This window comes from Salminus brasiliensis, chromosome 21 (assembly GCF_030463535.1).
Source record: "Salminus brasiliensis chromosome 21, fSalBra1.hap2, whole genome shotgun sequence".
NCBI classification, from domain to species: domain Eukaryota; kingdom Metazoa; phylum Chordata; class Actinopteri; order Characiformes; family Bryconidae; genus Salminus; species Salminus brasiliensis.
In genome coordinates, this window is record NC_132898.1 from 5,788,464 (window position 1) to 5,811,643 (window position 23,180).

The 23,180-nt window shown below is 41.8% G+C and overlaps 1 protein-coding gene across 6 annotated transcripts in view; it reads left to right on the forward strand.

The window, feature by feature from the left end:
* Positions 1–23,180, forward strand: part of slmapa (sarcolemma associated protein a) — a 70,303-nt gene that overhangs the window by 32,847 nt on the left and 14,276 nt on the right. For 2 of the 6 annotated variants that reach the window (XM_072665486.1, XM_072665487.1), the window contains exons 4-16: positions 1,112–1,148; positions 4,265–4,327; positions 4,521–4,616; positions 5,966–6,037; positions 6,130–6,270; positions 6,921–7,058; positions 7,713–7,881; positions 8,181–8,231; positions 10,474–10,536; positions 13,623–13,682; positions 15,007–15,081; positions 16,851–16,931; positions 17,870–17,929. In XM_072665486.1, coding sequence (XP_072521587.1) covers positions 1,112–1,148; positions 4,265–4,327; positions 4,521–4,616; positions 5,966–6,037; positions 6,130–6,270; positions 6,921–7,058; positions 7,713–7,881; positions 8,181–8,231; positions 10,474–10,536; positions 13,623–13,682; positions 15,007–15,081; positions 16,851–16,931; positions 17,870–17,929 — 1,106 coding nt within the window. The remainder of the gene's footprint in view (positions 1–1,111; positions 1,149–4,264; positions 4,328–4,520; positions 4,617–5,965; positions 6,038–6,129; positions 6,271–6,920; positions 7,059–7,712; positions 7,882–8,180; positions 8,232–10,473; positions 10,537–13,622; positions 13,683–15,006; positions 15,082–16,850; positions 16,932–17,869; positions 17,930–23,180) is intronic. The other 4 variants (XM_072665488.1, XM_072665489.1, XM_072665491.1 and 1 more) reach the window with 3 other exon arrangements.

Here is a 23,180-nt window from a genome sequence, read left to right on the forward strand (position 1 = left end):
TCATTAGCACAAAAGGTCATTAAAACAGTGAACCAGAATAAGGTATTCTTCTTTGTGTTAACTGTTGGTTAGCAAATGACTCCAACTAAATTTAGAATCTGAAAGCTCAACAGTAGTTTAGTGTAGTCCTAGTTTGGGGTCATTGTCCTGTTGGAACACCCAAAAGTTTCAACCGTCTAGTTGATTCTGAGGAATTGTGGTGAGGTGGTCCTCCTTCATTACGTCACCCACTGTCTGCACAGCAGCCCCAGAGTACCGTTACTACCACCACCAGGCTTCACAGTTGGTACAGAACAGTGTTTTGGGGTTTTGTTTTTGGGGTCTCGCCAAAACATATCAGCTTCATAGTACAAAACTAACACTTTCTTTGTGCTGCAATTTCTTTTCTTTTATTATTATTATAATTTTTTGTTTATGGTAAAAGATCAATTCAAATACAATATTCAAACACAGACTGAAGACCCACCACTTCCGAGAATACTTGGGCGAACAGCAGAGTGGTGACTGTATTGACTTGTGTTTAGTAATGTCTAAACTTAGAGGTATCTTTGAATTATTTCAAATAATTCATATTCAAACTAGCTGAGGTTTTTCTTGGGTAAATAGCAAAGCACTTTTGTAAGTCTCTCTGAATAAGAGCGTCTGCTAAATGCCTTCAATGTAAATGAATACCTTGAATCCTGCTTGACAGTATGACTGTCGCACTCGCTGTGAATAAGTTTAAGTGAAGTGTTTGTAATATAAATTCAAGTATAGAGAAATCAATTGAACTGAGAAGATGAGGAAATATTAACCTCTGATTGAGTGTAAACACAGGGGCACTTTGCATCTTAGCAGAATCTCGAACTCTTATCTACAGCTGAGCCTCAGCTCCATGGTTACTCTGCTGCCATTCAGGTGCATTTAGAAGCAGCTGCGTCACTGTTAAACATTAACTCGGAGCAAAGTTAAGCTCGCATTTACTCGCAGTGGCTGAGAGCAAGCATTTGTGTCAGACTTGGCTGGCTTGCCTGTGAACTCCCATGGATTAGGGCGGTGAACGGCCATGGGGTTAGACAGTCATCGGTTTGATCCATTAATAGTCTTGTTTCTCTTGTTTTCTTCTTCTCAGTGTCATTCAAGCACCACTACCACTGCCTGTTGATAAGGTAAGTCCTGTCTCTTCTTCTGGGGGGGGGTTTCGGTGGTGGGTTTGTGGGCCTGTTTTCTGCCTCTGTCGCTTCTCTTTCATGGAGTTTTAATGTATAGATTTGAACCCAGTCTTAGTGAGACATCTGTGTTCTCTCAGAGTTGAGCATGTGGGGCGCTTCCTTTCCGTCCAGTGTTTACAGCACTCCTATGACATCATCTTCACTTCACTCTACTATGTTTGCCCTGGACTCTGGAAGGGAACGCTACTACTGCTGCCCTGAGGGCCTCTTTCCACTTAGTCGTTTTCAGCTCATGCATGGGTTTGCTTTCATCACTGAGTGTTTTCGGTTCAGCTCAAAGATCTCCTTTTCATTTCATTCGCACACTGCTGAGGTTGCTCCGGACGCTGTATTCTTAGGAGTAAAAGCCGCTACGCTAAGCTTGGAGTAATTCAAAGCCATAAGACTTTACATGACCAGGGCATTAGGTCACAGGTCTGTTACATCACCGATTGCCTGTATCCACCCATAAGGCGCATAGCTTCGTCATTCAGCGGGCACTGTTTATAGCCCTAGATGTCATGGCGTATTCATGAATAGCATCCTCAGGGTGGTCCAGCCTCAAATAAATAATGCAGTTTTCGTTGGCCGGCAGCTCTCCTCTCATACCTTCCTCTGGGACGGTGAGGAATTCACTCTCGAGATGCATTCGGCACAGAGTCGTCTTTCTCCAAAGACCAGAAAGTGCTCTGTACTCTCTTAGAACCCTTAATCACATTACTGACCAAACTCAAATCTAATTAAACCTTTTCTCCCTGCCCTTCAGCCTCCCGTCTCCGTTCTCTCTATACTTATTGTGTTCAGAACTGGCCCCACGACTCGTCACCTCAGTGTCGATCTGATCCCACACGCTGCTAAAATGATTTGTGTGAATGGAGTCATGGGTCAGTGAGATGTCTGTGGCTGGGTTTTGTCCACTGTTGTTTACCGTGGAGAAAGCGTTCAGTCACTCTGCCTGTGGTCGATGCTAAACAGCCATCATTCCAAAACTCAAAGACGGACCACCAGTGTCAATTCGTCGTCCCTAATCAGTTGGTGAAGACTGATGACAAATCTACTTCAGTCGGCCATAACATTAGCACCACTGACGGTAGAGGTTGAAAACATTGATTATCTTAATCTACAGTGACCGCTATCAGTCAAGGGGTGGATATATTAGGCAGCAAGTGGACAGTCAGTTCTTGAAGGTGAGGAAGGTGTTAAAAGCAGTGAAAAATGGTCAGGCGTAAGGATCCGAGCCACTTTGACCACAAGAGCCAAACTGTGATGTCTAGACAACAGGTCAGAACATCACCAAAACATCAGCAGACCGAGCTTGTGGGGATTGTCTGGTGCGCTCACTAATATGCTCCATAGAGGATCCACAGACTCTAGCATCAGATCCTTTAAGTCCTGCAAGTTTAGTATCTGATATACCCGGGCGACTTCAGAGGAGTCCGTGGAGTCCTGCCTCGACTGGTCAGGTGTGTTGGGGTGATTGAGGTATAGACCCTTCACAGGTTCATCATACCTTTTACTGACCTGGTTCTTTATGGAACCCGAAGTAGTTCCTTCGTCGCTCAAAGAACTGTTTGGCGCACCTTTTTATTTTTAAGAGTGGATTTGGCGTATTGGTCAGTTTGCACAGTGACTGCCTTTTAAAGTGAAATCTGCTCGGCGTGACATGACAGAATGAGACTTTCGGAACAACATATAGCTACTGGATATAGGATAGAAAATATTCTACTGGATAAGACAACTTTTGATCTGTATATATCCCTGATAATCACCTGATTTACCATCATTAAGCACTAATTTACCAAACCGGGTGTTTGATGAGAACTCTAAATAATACTGGACCCATGAGGAGAACTTTGGAGATGTTTTAATGAGCACAGTGATGGAATCCCACCACCTTTTTGGGATGTTATTAGTGTTTATTCTAATATTAGCATTTTACTGGGTTAATAAAATAAGAATATTTTTTTTATTGTAATTGAGGAATGTCAGATATTTTGTAATTTAGGTAATGTGTAACTTGGGTAATGTGTAAATTTTTATTTATTTATATAATTTAAATGATTTTAAATTATTGATATGAATTATCATTATATATATTATATATATTTTGGACTGATTTTTGCACTATGTCCGCAACCATTTGTGAAGCTCATAAAAACCCATCTTTTTAAAAGTAGATTTTTTGATAATCTACACATCAGTCAATCTGCCTCCTTCTGTCAAAGTAGGCGTTTTTTGGCCCCGTTCTACATTGAAACCTTCCAGACTCTTAAGAGATAGAAAAGGTAGCCTAGCAACTCTCTCCCCATGGCTTCAGACGTTGCTTCAAGACTCAAATGGTATCTCCATTGGAAGTGTCTGTCTTCTGATCAGATGTCCGTATGATGCTGCTTATTGACTAAATAGTGTTTTAGTGCCTAATTAATGACTCGCACCCATCAGTAGTAGTCGCATTCATAATTATACCAGCTATCAGCAATTTCATTATGATGCAAATTATTATTACTATTATTATTATTACAGCAGGTCTTTGATCCCGTTACTTAGTAACAGCTCTTCCTTCTGACCAGTCACTGCTGTCATGTGCAGTATGTTCAGCAGTACAGTACAGCTTCCCTCTCAGACCTCAGCAGTGTTGGTCTGTCAGACTGGTGCTGGTTTACAGACGCTCATGCCCTTGCCTGCGACCCCTTGCGTATCTGACTTCAGCATCGGACACTGTCAGTTTGATTGGCCCTATTTCCGTCTGCTGAGGTTACTGCAGATTTTCGTCATGTCCGTTAGATTGTCAGATATGATATTGAGCTCATTTGGATGTGGCATGTACTGGGTGGTCCGGTGTCTCTGTTGCTTCCAGGGAATTGTGTGCAGTCCACAGAAATGCCTGTACATGCAAAAAGCTAGGCGTTTAACATGGTTCACTTTACTGAATCCAACCGTCGGGTTGCTTTGCAAATGATTCATATGATTCGTTGTGGTGGGGTAATCCAGTTTTACTGTACACACTATGCTTGTGAAGCACTTGTCTGGTACATTAACTCTATTTACGGTGATTTCCCTCTCGTACCCTCCAGGTTGCCGCAAATACGCCCAGTATGTACTCTCAGGAACTGTTTCAGCTCTCCCAGTACCTGCAGGTATGATGCAACACTGGCCCCTACTGGCCAATTAGGTGTACTACTAATCTTTACAACACAATAAAAAAAGTCACTTCCAGATTTTTATTACCTTTTTGTTTATTTTTCTCCCCCACATTCTGGCTTCAAACTAGTGCACTGGAAAGGGACATACAATTAAAATGTGCCGTTTCTCCCTGTTTCTGCTCTTTAGGAGGCCTTACATAGGGAGCAGATGCTGGAGCAGAAGTTGGCCACGCTGCAGAGGCTGCTGGCCAGCACACAGGAGGCCTCCGAAAGCAGCTGGCAGGTATGCTTCAGGCTCTGTCATGCACTCTTATTCTCTGTACTGTAATTGGTCTGACTTCTCCTTTGTTGGCTGCTCAGGTTGCCTTGAACGTAACGGGACCCTTTTTTTCCCCTTAATAAATGTTCATAGGTCTGGCATTATGAATGTGCTTAGATTGGATTTATTGTACAGCTGAAGTGTTTTATTATTATCATTATTATTATTATTATTATTATTATGGTAATAATAAGAGTCAGTGTTTCTATGAATATGCGAATCCTGGGAAAGTTATGGAAAATTATCATTTCTGTCTAATGCAAACAATTGAATTGAAGCACAAATATTTTAATGCACAGTGAATCACAGTGGGCAATGGACAACAATGGGCCGTGAAGCGGGATTGATTGATTGATTTTATTTAATAAGTGCTTAATAGATCGCTAGTGCTATTGTTGGTGAGTGTTAAGCCAGTCTTGTTTTCACTGAAAAGTATCGGCATTGGCCAGTAAAAAGGAGGAGAACTAGGACGTCCTCAATTCCCATAACTTGGTTTGTTAACTTCAGTGCCTCAGTCATAAGGTTACTGTTGCGTGGCAGTCTCAGGCAGCGAACACACACTGGTCTTCAAAGTTACTATCAAAAACCATGTTCTGAGTGCTCTAAAAGGGGCCCTGAAAGTTATGGGTTTGCAAGCTTGCAAAGACACAAGTGCGGAAGGGGTTCTCTGATCGATCCGATACTGGCCAAACTCACTGGATCGTATAGCAGGAACCCTTAACCATAACCAATCTTTGACTGTCTGGTCTTGGCCCACCGGAAGGCTATTCTTGACCCTCTGCTGCCCCCCCTGCAGTTCACATACTAAACATGAACAAGTCTGTCTGATTCAGTAAGCTGGGCCCTGTGCTTTGTGGTCCGGAGGTCCAGAGACCTGCTGTAGAGTTAGTTTGTGGACTTTAGCTCCGATTTGAGGCAATTGTGCCAGACTGCCCAAGCTGTCCATGCCAGATCCAGTCTACAAGTGGATCGCTGGATTTTCCATCAAACAGGAGGCAGCGGGTACTGCTAGAAAATTGTGTGCCAGACACCCGGAATTCAACCTGCCACAAGCTCTGATGATCCATATCCATCTGGTTTGGATCATCCACTTCACAAGTCCAGCCAAACTCCAGCATATCAATAATCAGGACCGCAAAGAGGATTATATTACTGCCAGTGTTTCAGGACATGCATAACAGCAGTGTCATTAAGCACCCTGGCAAGGTTACAGCTGACCCCTCACCCCGGACTTCCCTTCCCTTTGGTAGAAGACTTCGTTCTACGAAAGCCAAGTGTTGGTAACATCTGTGTACATGTCTCTGTTGCTGCAGGCTTTAATCGATGAAGACCGGTTACTCTCCAGATTGGAAGTGATGGGGAATCAGCTGCAGGCATATTCAAAAGTAAGACGTTCTTTTGTGATCTCAGTCAGTGTAGCTCGGCAGCTTAAATCTGTGTGTAATTCTCAGTTCTGAATGCCTGATCATTCTTCTAGAACCAAACAGAAGATGGCATCCGCAAGGAGCTAGTAGCCTTAACAGAAGACAAACTCAATTATGAGACTACAGCCAAAGAGTCCCTGAGGCGGGTTCTTCAGGAGAAAATTGAAGTGGTCCGGAAGCTGTCGGAAGTGGAGGTAAGCTCGACCACCTCTTGGCCACTGCTTTGGATGTGCTTAATGTTGAGAAATGGCGTTTTAAGTATTTCAGTAGAACTGTATGTATATGGGTATATATAATGTATGTGTGTGTGTGTGTATATATATTATACACACACACACACACACAAATAACACATCTTAAACAGTGTGTCTATTAGTTTCACGAAATACAACATACTCTGTTGGCTACTGTGGAGTGTGGCAGACCATCACCTATAGTCTGTGTGGCGTGTCCTATACCGTTGGCTGTAGTTGTTCCTTATCGACGCCTTTTTGGCCAGTGTATTTTTACTTATTGGCCGTGGAGGTCTGCTGTGCTACAGTTCTCTGATTGGCTGCATGATGAGAGAAATGACTGCAAACAGCTGGCAAACAGCACCTTAAAGCTGGTCAGCCAAAAGCTTTGCAGGTCCTTGAGGTTTTCTTTTCTTCAAAATGCAGTCTACTGCCACCTGCTGCTGTGGAGGGTTTTTTCACAGAAGTGCTTAAAGCCCCTTCCCTCCCTTTCCCCAAAGCTAATAGTTGAAGTAGCCAAAGTTCGGGTTGGCATTTATCAGCTTAGATCTGGTACTGATTTATGGCTCTGATTTTGTTCCTTCTCTTTTGTGCTTCTTTGTGTGTTACAGAGGAGTCTCAGTAACACAGAAGATGAGTGTACGCATCTGAAGGAGATGAATGAGCGCACCCAGGAGGAACTCAGGGAGCTGGCCAACAAGTACAATGGAGCTGTGAACGAGATCAAGGATCTCACCGACAAGATCAAGGCAAGTGTTTTGGCAGTGTTCTCAGCGGCCACGGTTACAGCTTTAGTTTTTAGGGGCTGGCACGATTACTATCCATCCACTTGTCAGTTTGCCTGTTTGTCCCCATCTACACCCCCCCCCCCAATTTATTAGTTATTAAATATTAATAAGTAATTATAAAAGTATTGGGACACCTGCTAAGTCATCTACTACTACTAGGTCTAGTAACATATTTCTGTGAGAATTTGATTGCGTTCAGTGACGAGCATTAGTGAGGTCAGGATGTTGGATGATCAACACCACACCTCATCCCCAACACCCCCAGCTCTTCCTGAAAGTATTAGTCACAGCTCCCACCATTATTCCAGCTTCACTGCTCCACAGCTCAGTGCTTGTGTGTGTATTTGCACATCTGTGTCAGCAATGGGTGCAACTTAAAGTAACTGAATGCATTCATTAGAAGGGGTGTCCACAAACATTCGGACAGATACATGGGTAGTCGGGTGGCCAGTTTGACAGACATATAGATACACCATATCTACGTTTTAATGAGTCCTTCGTTAGTAGTGTAAAATAATAAATAGTGGGTACTGTTAGTATTTCCCGGTAGAAACGGCAGCGTGTGATTTGTAGTATTGGCCTTTTCTTGCCTCAGAGAGCTTCTTATTTTTCCAGCTGGCTGAAGGGAGGCAGGAGGAGCTCACTCAGAAAGGCCAGAACGAGAAGAAGGAGCTGCAGCTCCGAATTGAGGAGATGGAGGAGAAGGAACAAGCACTTCAAGCCCGCATTGAGGCACTACAGGCAGACAACGACTTCACCAACGAGAGGCTCACTGCCCTCCAAGGTAAGGTCACATGTATAGCACATGCACGCTTACACCTTTGAGCACCTGGAGGGACGAGCCCGTCCGCTGTCCTGCCATTTGTTTATATGGAGGTGAACAGTGCACGCGTTCTTCTGCACACATCCTGGGTTTGTGAATGGAGGAATGGAATACCTTCCTGTGCGTCCTTGAAACACTGGTGTAAAACTAGAACTGCACGGCTCTTCAGTTCAGACCTCGTTCTTTTTTCTTTCTTATTATTTCTGTCTTTCTTTCTATTTTTGGGGGTCATTCCACATCTTCTCATTGTCGTTTTTCAGTCCGGTTAGAGCAACTTCAGGAGAAAAGCATAAAGGAAAACAACAGTTTAGGTGAGTTTGGATTTGCCCATGGCGGTTAGTGTTGTCTGCTAACTTCGCATCACCTCTCCCACTAATTTGGCATGAGAGCTTTACCTTCTGTTGCCTGTTTTTCTTTCTTTCTTTTTTTTCTTTCTTTGTTTGTCCGACTTCAGTCTTTGCTTCTGCTTCTGATCTGTTCTGTTTCAAGGATAGCCATGTGTCTTCTCCAAGCATGTTTGTTGAGTCCACTCTCGTACACGTGACCGTTCAAGTGTCTCAGAATTAGTTATTATTTTTATATCGCCCTTCCCCCCGCCCTTAGATAAAATCTGAAAGTCCACATGGAGGTTATTGGAGTAGTGATGATTGTAGAAGCTATTTAAGCTTCGGTTAAGTGAGACTTTAAAAATAGACAAACAAAGATCCAGCAGGGTTGTTAAAGGGTTTTTTGTTTTGTTTTTTCCCGTCATTTTTATGGGGAAGTTCACTGTTTTCAGAACTTCTCCAGCTGCATTCGTTGTTCTGTAGTAAGTTCTTCATTTGTCTACATGAGGCATGTGGTAAACCACAGACAGACAGTTGGCAGAAAAAAAAACCCTCTGGTAGCACTCATTCTTTAGAATACAGTAAAAGACATTTCGGGGGAAAGGTAAACTTTGTAGTTAATAAAGATCTGTGTCTGGACTTGCATTGTGCAGCTCGTAACTAGTTACAAAGTACACTGGAATGACGTGATGTTTTCAGTTCAGCTCTGTATCTGTATCAGTTGGACTGGGCATTGACGGGGACTTTCAGATGCCTCACCCGTCACAATATGATGGACCTTCCCCCTCTTTAACATGAAGTGAACTGGAAAGCGCGTCAGAGAAGCTGTGGCATCGTAGCAGTTTCGGTTCTCGTAGATTATTCACGCCAGTCATAGTGTGTCAAGTGTGTTCCTCGAGTCAGCCAGAATACTGATTCGTTTCACAGAGGTAGGCACATGCAGTGTTGGACAGATCATCCCATTCTAATAATAAGTCTTTGAACAAGTCCCGTCAAGCTGTGGAATTGAGCCCAAGTCGAGCTCCAGCTATAATCGCAGTCCTAACTTCAAATAATGAAGACCTGTATTAGCACCTGATACAGGTAATGGAGGCCTTCAGTGGCATGTTAGACAGGCGTGTTGTCTCAAACACTCAGTTTACACCTATTCACTTCATATTTGAGTGTCTGACAGTGTAAACACACCAAAAGATCTGGTCATTTAAACCAGATACTAATTCTGTCCCTCAAACCACTTCAGTGGGAGGTCTGAGCCACACTGTAATCTCTTCAATCTTTTACAGAACCCTACTGGTGGGCACAACTTAGTAAGGGGTGAGGTAATGAGATCCTAAGTGGTGGCCACGACTTAGTAAGGCATGGGAACAAGATCCTAAGCTGTGGGAACGAGATCCTACTATTATGAGATCTTACTAAGTCATGACCGCCACTTGATTATCTTGTTCCAACGCCTTCCTAAGCCTTTTATTTATATAAGATGTCCCCAGCGGGGATCCGTAGTCCATCCAAGGTTCATTCCACAATCAAAGCTCCTCCCAGAACAACCAATAACAATTGCTTTGTGGGAAGAAACACTCGTTCACTCCTTGCACAGCAATCTTGATTTCAGCCGGCACAACCGGGAACGCGTTTGACTACCAAGTGTAAATGCATGTAGCTAAAACCTTTCAGTCCAGATACAAGTACCATGAAGTGACCAGGTCTAAATGGCTTCACACACTTGAGGGTGGTAGTTCTCCAGGCCCGAGATCGGGCACCCATGCACTTGTTGCTGTAGCATTAACCTAAGTAGTTAAGTGCACATACTGTGCTGCACTAAACAATGCCCGTCCCTGCGGCTAGTATCTCAGTTGGTCTAGATTGCAGACTGCAGTCCTGACTGGGGTAAAACCGTCCACTCTTAACGGCGACTAGTTTGCGTGATCAGGTGAGGAGCGGCATGAATTTGTGAGGCAATGCGAAGACAAGCCGTACGACTCACGGTTTAGAGATCCATGTGTAGCTTCCTGTGTGTGTCCTTGTCCAGCCTTCTGCATCTTTGTCTGGTCTGGTTTGGTCTGGTCGTGTCGTGTCATGTCATATCCTGTTAGAGCTGGCTCTATTATTCAAACCACCACCTGTATTAATTAATATCCTTTAAGTTGAAGTGGGGGGATTTAAAAAAAAAATTATTTATCCATTTAAAACAATGTTATTATTTAATGGCGGGTTTTTCTTTCTTTGTTAGACCACTTTCTTTTAAAGAGTGGAGGGGACTGCACTTTAATCCAACAGTTCATTGAGTGCCAGCGTGAGTACACAGCATTCCTTCCACTGCCTTCTACAGCCGCACTAATGAGTCTCATTAATGGGTTACAGACCCGCTAGGGAGCAATTGTTCTTACTCAAGAAAGGAAGGTTATGACGTATGTCGGAGAGCCGAGCATTTGCTCTGCTCTCCTGCCCATTTCTGCAGTGTTTCTTTTAGGACCAACTTGTCAGGCTTTAGGAAGGTGGTCTGTGAGTGTTGCCGTTTGGTCTTTAGTTAGCGTTGCAGCGCTAATTGACTTTACTTCCCTGATCTGTGAGGCTTGTTTGTCTTGATTCCGTAGCAGAAGTTCAGTCTCATGTTGTGCTCATTTGCACAGGGTAATCTTACACTGATATTTGACCCTGAAATGTTCCCAACAACACTTCTCATGCTATTCAGATTTGCATTTTGTCTCTGAAACATTAACCAAGCCTGATTAGTGTTGTAGTTAGATTGGATCCAGTAAGCTGTAGGCCTTTATGAAATACTATGGAAGGGAGCTTCTCGTTAGGTCCCCCTGTGAAAGCAGCGGTCACACTAGACATAATACAGTGAATGGGCAAAAGTATTGGGACGCCTGCTTATTATCAACAGTGTATCCTGCCTTTGTTGGAGTAGCTGTCTCTACTGTCCAGGGAGGGAGGCTTTCTACTAGATTTTAGAGAAGCACTGCTGTAAGGTGCTTCGAACACGTTCAGCGACAGAGCATTAGTGAAGTCAGTACGTTGGATGGTTGATAACCACTTCACCACATCACCAACCCATCCCAAAAGTATTGGTTGGAGTACCAACCATCATTCCAGAGAACACAGTTCCACTGCACCACAGCTCAATGCTGGAGGGCTTTATAACCCTCTACTAGCCCATGCCTGGCATTAGGCAGCATGGTGCCAATAGGTTCATCATAGGTTGATCTGCTTCAGAGAGTCCTATTTTATTGGCAATACTTCCCCTCATCTGTGGCAATAGGTGCAACTTAAAGTAGCTTAATGTATTTTTTAGAAGGGGTGTCTACAAACATTTGGACATTCAGTGGAGGTATTGACTGGGGCTGGACTGGAAACCTGGTTAACAAAGTTTTCGCTTTGGTGCTGTTGGCATGCGAGCGTTGGCTAACTGACCCACCATAACCAGTAAAAACACAAAGACACAACTACAAAAGTGAGCGTAATTCATCCATGTCCTTATAGACTGACCTCAGTACAGAACCACGCACTGTGTTGTAGTACAAAACTACGTAAAACAGCTGTGGCTGGTGGCAGTGGGGCGATTTTGAGCTGCTGGTGATGAGCTAACTAAACACTGAAAAGTGAGCATAGTTGTCAGAAGATAAGCTGCTCGCTACGGTGCAGTGCTGCACACTGAGTTTTAATATATAAACTCCTATTATATTAAGTTAGGGCTGGTCAATATGACGATATTTTTATTGTATCGTGATAACTTTTGTTATTGTGATGCACGGTATGCTTTTCTAAGCAGATCAAGGATATTGTTAGTGCCTAATAAACACTAATCCACTGCAGTTTTCATTACTAACAGTGCAGTTAGATGAAGTGCAGCAGATGTAGAATTCAACTTTTGAATAGTAGCTTTTAAGAATCTGATGTATTTAGTCTGTGATTGTGATAAATATTGTGCATCATAAAAATGTCTTAAAATGTCGTGATATAGTATTTTTAACATATCGCCCAGCCCTATATTATATTATTATATATGTACAAGTGCTGTAGTTAGGGTAGTGAGTGATTGTGTGCCAGCCCTCTAAGAATCATGCTGGCTAACTGCTAGCTAACATGGTTATCACCAACAAGTAAAATACAAAAGTGAGCCCAGTTGTTGTTGATTATGTACTTGCTGCAGTACAGTAGAGTGTATGGAGTTGTAGTATTGAACTGTATATAACACTGCTGTGATTGGGGCAGTGGGTTGGAGAATAGCATGCTGGCTAACCCTCCTGCAATAAACAGTAAAATCACAAAGCTGGTAGTCGTGGTCTTCTACGGTCTCTCTCATTTATTTATTTATTTATTTATTTATTTATTTATTTATTTAAGAGCCAGTGGGGAAGAAATGGTTATGGGTAGACATGGAGACATTAGCATTTTGGGGTCGGTGTTCAGAGCCGGGCAGCCTCTTGAGAGGTCAGAGCAGGAGCGCTGTTGGCCGAGGATGCGCTCTGCCAATGGTTTTGATTGTGAAATTGCTTCTCTCTGGAGGAGAATCTCACATTGTGGTGCATCGCTTATGAAAATTCTGACAGGAGCCTAGTGTGACCGCAGCTTTAGATGGAGGTCCTTCATATCGGACTATTGAAATTGATTTTGGTGTTTTTAGAACTTTTCTGAAGATTCTCGGGGTGTTGGAGCATTTTAGTTTTTTATTTAGTTAAATTTATGCTGGTTATTGTATATACTATGAATTCTGTCTTAATTTGTTCCCAGGCAATTGCATATTACATACCACACATAATAAACTGTATGTTTATGAACTGTTATGAATTATGCTGCGACTCTTAAATATTGCTCTAAAGTGGTTCAAATGAAAGGGCCTCAAGTTTTATTTCATCATCTGTTTTCTGTAATCCAGTATTTTGATTTCTGAAAATTACAGGCCATTAATTATAACACCGTCCCGAAGATTCTCATATTCCCCTCGGCACTGTAATCCCTCTCTGTCCTTTACATGGACTGGTCAAAACACTGGCCCACACAGAAGCTCTTGCATGCTATCTATGACCATCTCGCTTCCCACTGACTCTTGGTTTCCCTCCTTCGTGGGGTTCCTCCCTCTCACCTGCATGCCTTCAAGGCGTATGAGCTTTTAAAATGTTTTTTATTTATTTATTTTTATCATTATACAACAAACGCATTACTTTAAATGCATCGCTATGTTTTTACCTTGTTTATACACTTATTTTGTCATTTAATTGATGAAGCTGTCAGAAAGTGCTGAGTAACAACAGTTAGCAGAAGTCATTGCTGACTGTGGATCACTTAACCTGTTTTTAACCAGGCTTGACCAAAGCACAGTTAAACATGTTCTCATAAGCTCTTCTCCTCCTCTTCCTCCTCCTCCTCTCTGAATAGCCGTGAAGCAGCTGAAAGGAGCTGTGGATTCTTCCATTCACAAGCTGTCCAACTTTGATGGTAAGATCAGACAGGGGTTTCTTTGTGTTCTGAGTAGATGGAGTATGGTAGTATACAGGAAAAAGCTATTTTCTGTAGTATAAATATTTCTATACTATATAATATATAAGTATGAAGAAAAATTCATACTAATACAATACATTAAGTGTTACAACTAAAACCTCCTAAAGTAAATGAGAGCAGTTGTTTATGTTTTTATATTATTTTTTAATTAGTTTTATTCAGATTGATCAAAAATTTGATTTTGTAACATGTGCTATTTTATGTCTCTAAAAATATATCTTTGTCTGTATAATTTATGTATGTATGAATTTCTGGGTGGGTGTTTTTTTATTTTTTATTTTTTTTGGGGGTGGGGGGGTGGAGACAACTGTTAGGACCAACTCCTCGGCCTATTAATTCTCACCACAGTGGTTGATCAGGCATCTTGTTTTTGCTTGTGTTAGACCGTGGTTCCACACCCTTGCAGTAGGGGATAACAGCTCTGTAGCCACTCTACAGAAGGAAGAGACACAACCGGTCACCTGCACAGTTTGCTGCTTTCCCTGCTCAGGCACACCCGATTCAGCTCACCTGTTAATTCCCAGCATTTTCATACAGTCTGTTAATTTTGAGACATTTATGGTTAATTGGCTTTACAGTATCAGTGCTGTTCTAAAATGAATCAGAAATGTCCACGTCTGCATCAGCAGCTCTCAATGAAGTCACCAGACACCCCCTAGTGGACAGTGGAGCTCATTAACGTCATGTGCTGTTGTATCTACAGAGGCGTTTTTCTCCTGTGTTGCTTAACATTTACATTGAAGGCATTTAGCAGAGGCTCTTCTCCAGAGCGACCAACAAAAGTGCTTCACTGTTTACTCAGGAAACATCCGTAGCTAGTTTGTCTCGGCTAGAATCTAAAAGATCCCTCGGATATCAAAAGAAGCTCAGATAATACTAATTACAGAAGTCCGTATGGAGACTGCAATACTCAACATACATGACTGAGTACTCTTGGAAGAGATGGGTCTTCCGTCTGCATTTGAAGACTGTTTGGACACCCAGGCTTTAACATATAGTCATATGGTCATGCATCCAAAATGTAAAACGAAAAGGAGAAGCAATTTTCATTTCAGTCATTTTGGAGCATTCCTATAGGTCCGTTCTTCATGAACGTTTGAGTGGAATACATACTGCGATGCGCAGTAGAGAGGAGAAATAATGAAACTGATAATACGATACTACTGTACTATGTAGAATGAGTGTAGGTTGACTAGTTATTCAGAGGACAGGGAGCGGTCAGCTGAAGCAGTAAATCATTTTTATTTATTTTTCCCCCCAGATGTAATAGATGCACATCTTCAGAATAACCAAACCACAGATGACAACAGCTTGACCAGCCCAGACAAACTAAAAGGTGAGTCTTTTGTATTTACTTTAAGTCCATGTTAAGGTTCACAGTACTGACATCACCTAAATCTGCTTAGATGCCTATAATTAGAATTGCTAATTGCTGTTGTTGTTATTATTATTATTATTATTATTATTATGTGTTCAGTGATTGTAAGTGTGAGTTTGCATTGATGTGGTTTTACCACCCTGTTATTTTGCTTTAAAATGATGGGCTGGTGAGGGAAAAAAATAATGAGCTCTGTGTTCTTCTATTGACTGGCTTACATCACTGCAACAACCCACTGCCACATAGCATAGTTTAGCCTAGCCTAACTTAGAACTGTAAAACAAACTTGTATAACTTTATATAACTATATAATATTTTTATTTATTTATTTTCAATTGTTCCAGACGCTTACCAGATAATGTTGCAGTCTTCAGAAGAGCTTGCAGAGGAGGTTGTAGCTGGTTGGCTTGTTTGGCATTTATTCTAGTGCCCTTCTCTAGTCAGCCTAGCAGAAGCTTTTGGCCTTTTTGCCCCTCCACAGGCTTTTGTCTTGCAGGGGTCTGGTCTACATAGTCAGCTTTTATCCTATACACCTTGCCTTGCTATTCTCCTGAACTAGCGGTTACAGTAAGCCTAGTCAAGCTTTTGGTGCTTTTTAAAGAATGTCAGCGTTAACTAGACAGGACTGTTACGCAACAGTTTTGGGATTTTTTTGGAATTAATTGTGGTTTTTAATTACATGGGCTTTACTTTTGAAGAAGCAACGGTGGTGTGTGGCGTTCTCGTACTCGACTCTCCTTATTCAACCATTCCAAGGAAAATCCAATTTTCCCATTTCCTAGAGCGTCCTCTGAAAGAGAGAGAGGTTCTTGTGAAGTGCGATCGGCCACTGATCTCACAGCTGGACGTGTTGCAGCTGCTCTTTATCCTTAAGTATAAAACAGGCCCAGATTACAGCCTTCCAGCTTAGAGCAGCTCTGGTTGACCAGTTCCACAATAATGACCTCATTGTTTTTTTTGTTTTTTTTTCCTTCCTCTCAGCAGAAAAGAGCTCTGCATGTTCTGTCAGTGTTTAATGTACTGGGCTCGTTAGCGCTGTGATGTGATGTAACAAGCAATTACTTTTTGGAGGACGCTTGAGGACGCTTATCGACTGTGTGCGCGTGTGTCTATTTTGGGGTTGGGCATTAGTAATGGAATTTTTTATTTATTTACTTATTTATTTTTTTTTGGCTCCTTTGAGAAACCTGTAATACCCAAGCAGCAGAATCTGGTGTGTGGCACATGTTTGGAGGCCCACCGAAAAGCCTGTTTTCTTCTGTTAGTTCAAACCTGTGGCAGACCCTCTCTGTTTCCACCACCAAAACCACCCCTCGGCTGAAGTCCGCTCCATTGTCCGGCTCACAAATGACCTGTTTTAAGTCTTGGCTGACGGGGGAACAGCACCGATCCCCGAACAAAAGCTCAAACTATTTTAGAATGCAACTGTACCCCCCCTCCCTCCCTCTGAAAGCCCCGGTTGGTTATATGACCATGTGTGGTGAATAGCTGTCAGGAGAAGAAGGGGAAACCACTGGAGGTGTTCATTCTTGCAGTCACACAAACCCGGAGCTGCTTCTGGTATTTTGGTTTGGAGAAGAAGTGTTTTTCTAGTTTTTATGTTGGAAATGTGAGCATGAGGAGTCTGAAGACTTCTGATTGGATTTGTTGCTTTGAACTGTTTGAGCTGGTTGGATTGTGTTTCCCCCCCTTTGTGTCCTAAGTGGTGTCTTCCAATCTCCCCACAGAAAATCAAATAGATGCTAAAGAGTCTGATATGTCAGACACGCTTAGCCCCAGCAAGGACAAAAGTAGTGACGACACTTCAGGTACTTTTTTAGCTTTTTACCTTTGATTTATTTGTGGTTATGATGAATTTTATGGCTGTTTATACTTTTTTAGGTGTGTTTTATATTTAAACATCTGTTCTTAATACTATAATCAGTTATATCTTTAAATATATTGTCACTGTCATGTGAGAACCTTGTATCTCCAAATTGGCACCTTTACAAGAGAAGGAAGAGCACTTTAAATGGAAGTCAGTGTAAAACAAAGGTTAGGGTTTTATTCCATGTCATTTTTGGAACATTTCTATTGGTCTTTTCATCATGAATTTGATTTGATAAAATATAAAGAATTGGCAGATTTTTATATTGTCAAAAAGTGAACAATGGAGGTACAAGGTTTTTGCCCAACATCGGAAATAAAGACATCTAGAAGTTTCGAAAATGACAGAATAAAGCAGTAGTATCAGGCATTGCACTGAGCTAAAACATTTATATTCTGGATATTTCATATGTTAGGTGGTAATCATCTCTTTTAGTTGTATAATTTGACAATTTTATACATTTACAATTTTTATTTAATTATACTTTTAACTATACTCTTATGGCTTATTGCCCCAAAGTCATCAAATATTTGATCAAACATCTAAAAAACAAACAAAAAAACCCAAATAATTCTTTATTATACACTACTTAGTCATATTTTTGTAATCAAACTATATATATATATATATATATATATATATATATATATATATATATATATATATATATATATACATATACACACACATACGTGTGTGTGTGTGTGTATAGATGTGTTAAATAACTATGATTGTGAATACTTTGACAAATATTATGAAAATGGTTTTGTTTATTTTTAGATGTTTGATATGTGTATATGTATGCAGGTGTTTTTCTTGTGATTTTCCACACACTGCACGTTCCGTAATCTAGAATCCACCTTTTTGGTTCTGTCTTAGACGGACAAATGGACGAGCAGGAGCTGAACGAGCCCCAGAACAGGGTATCTCTGCTTAAAGGTACTTGTGGTGTTCTCTGTATGTCATCACCTTTTGTAAACGTCTCGTTGTGAATCTGTGAAGTTGTGACCTGTCCGCTAATACGCTGTTGAAGCCTTCCTGGTGCATTAGTCATATTCTCTATGCTGTGGTGCCCATTTGAGGTCAGTGGAGTGGCATGCCACATAACTGTTAGACTTCACAGGGTGTGGCATTGCTTGTGGAGGCTATATATGGTCTTGATAACACTGATCCAGTGGGGTTAATAGCTGAGTCACACCAGTGTGCTCAGTGTCCTCTGTTAGAGTTCAACAGGTGTGAGGAGGCTGGAGTTGTCTAGTTGAGGACTCATGCCTCCTTTCTGATCTCCACAGCTGTCCTACTTTTCGCCTCACTGGGAACACAGGGTAGGGGCACCATCGGAATGCAAACCAATTAGAGTGTAATTAGGAGGGAACGTCCCGGGGCGGGGGTAGTGGAGGCTAAAATAAACTAGAGTTGCTTCAGATACATTAATGCTAAAATATGAGAAGGTTATAAAAGGGGGGTGACCTCCAATCAGCTACTTGCTGCCATGCAGTTTGTGCACTTACGCAGTGTTTGTAATCGTTTACAGGCTCTTTAAAGGGACCAGCATGAGCTAGCCCATAAATGACCGTAATAAAACACTGATTTAACATTGAGGACACTTACATAAACAGATCATCAAAACCCATAAGCAGATGGTGATGACTGGGAACTATTGTGAGCAGTGATGGCTTTCGAGCTGCTGTTAATCTCTGGTTAGTGTTTGTACTGTGTTGAGTCTTTGTGGGCAGTGGACTTTAGCCCCCCAACTCTTTAACCATTTATATCATGTCATATCTGTCATCTGCGCAGAAGGAGCTGCCTTCACCCACCCAGGCTGAAAAAGCCTTCACTCACTATGTTGGAGCATTTTTGAATAACACTACAACTCAGCTGCTTCGCAACCATCTGATTTGAGAGCCTGGAATTTTGTCATTGCTCCAGGATGACCAGGCTGGCTTTTTAAAGCCTCCAGTTGCGTCGTTTTTCATCCTCTGCTGGAGCGCCTACAAGGCGGCCTCATTCTTTTAACATTCCTTTATACACAGTCATATTAGAATAATATGGTCACCCTCCTAATTTAGGAGATGTTGTTGGAAGATGATGGAAGGTGTTAATTATGAAGGTTATCTGCTCCACAGTGACTCGTCGAATTCTCTGTACTACTCACTGGAGTTGTCGTCCTCCTCTGACGTCAGTGGCCTGTGGGGCGCCACGGTTATACCTTTTGGGAGGCTCTTCCACTGTGTGAAGTCCATGCTTGGTACACCTTCGCTATGGCGGCTCTAGAGCATCCCACAAAGACTCCCACCGGTCTCTGGAGTCTGCGAACGCTGGCGCATCAAATTCAGTTTCTGAATTTTCTCGAGTTTATCAAGAATTTTTGTGATGATACAGTGCAGGAATACGGTTCAAACATCATCTGAATCTGTAGAGCCCACCCTTTCCATTGCCTCTCGCCGAGTCTAACTGGTGCATTCGTGTGTCATGTTCCTCTCATCTGTAATTGCTGGATTAATGCGTCTATGGTTTGTGGGCAACTGACCAATGGCCACTCATCTTTTGCTTCTTGACGTTTATTTACTGTATTATATTTATTATTCTATTTTATGCACACGTTCCACTTGCTTTCGTGAAGCTGAAGCTCTGGTAAATCCATTTCAAGCTGGGAAACAGTCAGTCCACATGAGTAAAGGTATGCTTTCACAAGAAATATGAAGAATTTCTAAAATCGGGCTTTGTTTTTTCAGGTTTAGGGTCAAATTACCTCTTAATTACCTCAAACTACCGACTCTAGGTCACATGGGGGGTCGTTATAGGGAGTACTGATTGTTCTGAATATTTTGATATTAAACGTGGGTATTGTCTCGTGCGGAAGCACCTTTTAAAGGTGAAATTAAGAAGAAATGCACAAAAGTGAGAATGTCCTTTGAAAATGACATTGGGTTAATTCTCTTTAGCTGGATCAGATGTTTTTGGAGCAGGGGAAACCCTAAAACGTGCATGGCAGGGGGTCTTCCAGGACTAGAATTAGGAGCCACTGCTCTACATTATTCAAAATTGACAAAGACAGCTATATAGCACCACGAATGAAGCTGAAATTTGAATCAAATAACCAGGATGTTGTTGTGATCTTTTAATTTAAGTAGATTGAATGTGTTTATCTCTCCTTTTTCTCACAAAAGAATGCTGAAGAATAGTGACACACACCTCCAATACTCGTTTGCCTGCTTTATAATAAGTAAAATGGCCAATATGTGACCTTTTGAACTGGTACATCTGTGCTGCTTTCTGCATGACTCCATCCTGGACACTTATGTAATTGGGGCCAGTGGCTGCTTCATATTAACCCTCGCCTAAAAGCATTTCTGCTCGGTCATCTGAGGGGGGGGGGGGGGGTCATAAATTTGCAATGTTTAGCTTAAATGTTAAGGTCACCACTTTAGCTGCTGACTTCACTTCAGGGTGAAGTAGCTGGTTCTCATCTGTTCCCACTGAGCTCATGTCCTTTAAGGGAGGGTCTGATAAGCAGTGCTGGCTCTGTTTGAAGCTTTGGGTGATGCATCGGAGGAAGTGGAAAGTCGGAGCCTCATTGTGTTGCTGAACCTGAACTTGGTGAAAGTAACAGGGAGGCAGACAGTACGGCAGCCAGGTCAAGGCTGATGTGTTCCACTTGGCAATGAAGTGTTGTTGCTTCGGATAAGAGTAATGTGGGCTGAGAGCCAAGTGTTAAATGATCACCAAATTACATTTATTAGGATTTTTAACTGATGTTAAATTAACTGTTTTTAATTCGGCCTAAATGTATTAGGGCTGTGTATCGACAACTAAACCACAACACGAAATGAACCACTGTCTGCAACCATGTCTTTACATGTAAACCATTAATTAGTAGACTATAGGCTATTAATAAATCCTGAGAGCTGGTCAGATTATCTGATCCATGTTTCATGAGTTGTTGCAGCTCAGTGAACTGCTAGATGGCAATATGGACCTCGCTCATAGCTGCAGAACTCCATTAAATCCAGTGTGTAAATCTGGTCTGTGTGTGAATAGAAAGCAGAGCACCTTATCTGACTGGCTTACATATTTATAGAATGTGTAAAGCTAATGGGTCTCATGGGGGGGGGGGGGGATAAAGACTTAACACAGAACTAACTAGATGCACACTGAGTACATCAGTCAACCCAGTACAGTGAGCATCAGCAGGACCAGCAAACACCACGAACACTGAACTCCACAGTGCAGTTGGAGCATGGGAATGTGGCACCCAGCCTCGCCCTCGACTGGTTCCGGCCAGTCGAGCTGAAAGGCCATCAGTATCGCCCCCTAAAACACTGATGAGCCCATCTCTACTAGTTACAAATTTTAGTAAAAAGTAAATATTGCTGCTGTGTTTTTGCGAATAGGTGCAGTATTGCCAAACGTAATATCACAATACTTCAATATATCGATATTTGCATGCACCCCTACTGTTCTTGGACTGCTGGGGGGTTACTGTTTTAATTAATATTATGTGCAGTCATCTTAAACATTACATCTTTACTGTAATACTGCTAAAGAATGCAATACTGCCACATCATAAATGTGATCTACTGTAGCTGATAATTGCCATCTGAAATCATTCTGTATTGTTTTGTTTTGGGTTTTTTTTTTTTTTTTTTGCTTAGGCATGGGGAAATGACTTTAATCAAAGCCCTGTAATGTCTGTAGTCTTTGGCTCTAGCCTCACTCTGGCGCTCCTCAATTTGAAAGCTCTTTGCTTTTAATTGTGCGAGTGCTCCTGAGCACGTTGCATAAGAAAAGTCTTAATTAATTTCATGGTGCATTAAGACAAGGCTTTTATAAGGGGAATCCTTTTGGAGTGGTTTACAGAGGCTGTTTCTGCTGACCTGAGTAAAAAGCTCTTATGGCCTAGTTGAATAGCCATCAGATGTGTTGCTGTACTGGCCTACTTTTTAAGCTGAGGTAGGAGAGTTTTATGCTGAAACGGCATTGTTTGTGTGTTTTAGCTGCGTTGTTGGATGGAAGGGGTCATCAAGGCATTTTTATTTTTAATGGGTAGAGTATCTTTTGTTGCAGAGCGCCCTCTGGTCCTCTTGGTACCCTTTTAACCGACAAGATTCTCAGCTGTCGTCTGTTCATTTGGGATCTTATTACAGTAAACAAAAGGGAGAGCTTTATTTGAACTGATTAGGTCAGTGAAGTTACCACTCAGCATCCAAAACAAGCCTGAAGTTGTCCTCTTACTTGGACATTACGTTCCACCTTAAATGCAGCAGCAGTCCTGTTCTGCTGTTCAAATGTGCATAGTAACTATTACACTGTTTAAGGTGGAAGGGAGAGTTCCATTAGAAGCACTGTTTTGGCTGCTAACTGGTAACTTCACCACGCATGTCAGTTATTTATTTATTTATTTATTTTTATTTATATATTTTGTTTTATTTTTTTTAATATATAAATATGTATAAGACTTCAGCTTGCTTTAGCGTAGCTTAGCTCTGAGCCATTCTGTAAATGTTATGCGTCAATAATACAGTGCACATAATACAGAGTTTGTCAGTTAATATGTCAGAAAAGGATGATTGTGAACAGGCTTCTAGATTAGATCTTAAGCACTAACGTTTTAAATGATGATAAAAAAAAAAGTTCAAGAATCTTGATCTGAACGTCCCGATTAGTAACAGTGCAGCCCACTCAGGACCACCTTTCTAATTGCTTTTGAAAAGCTGTTGTCTCTTGTTTTTTCATTGTTCGTGGATGTGACCTTTTTCTTTCCAGCATACCCCTAGGCCTCACGAGAGTGGACACAGTCCAGTCAGTTTCATTCAGACTTCGCCCAAGAGAACCTCATGTTGCTAGTAGGCCAGCTGTGAAAGAGATTATGCAGGATGACCACAATGGTAGCGCACATCCGCTGTGTTTAAACCACCGAGTGATTTACTGTCCAGCGTTCAGCGCAGGCCTCCTACCTATGGCTTTTCCTGAACAGTCAGTATCATTTATACTCTTAGGAATAGTGGTGCCAGCATCAGTTCTTTGGAGTAAAATTGTAGAGAACCAGCAATGGTAAAAAAAAAAAAACCTTAATAAAATATAAATTAAATGAGTGTGAAGAACCTTTCAAAGTTTAAAGTACCCAGATCCAATACAGGAGAACTCTACGCCCTGGCCTAGAACTATTGGAGATGTTTTGGTGGGAGTG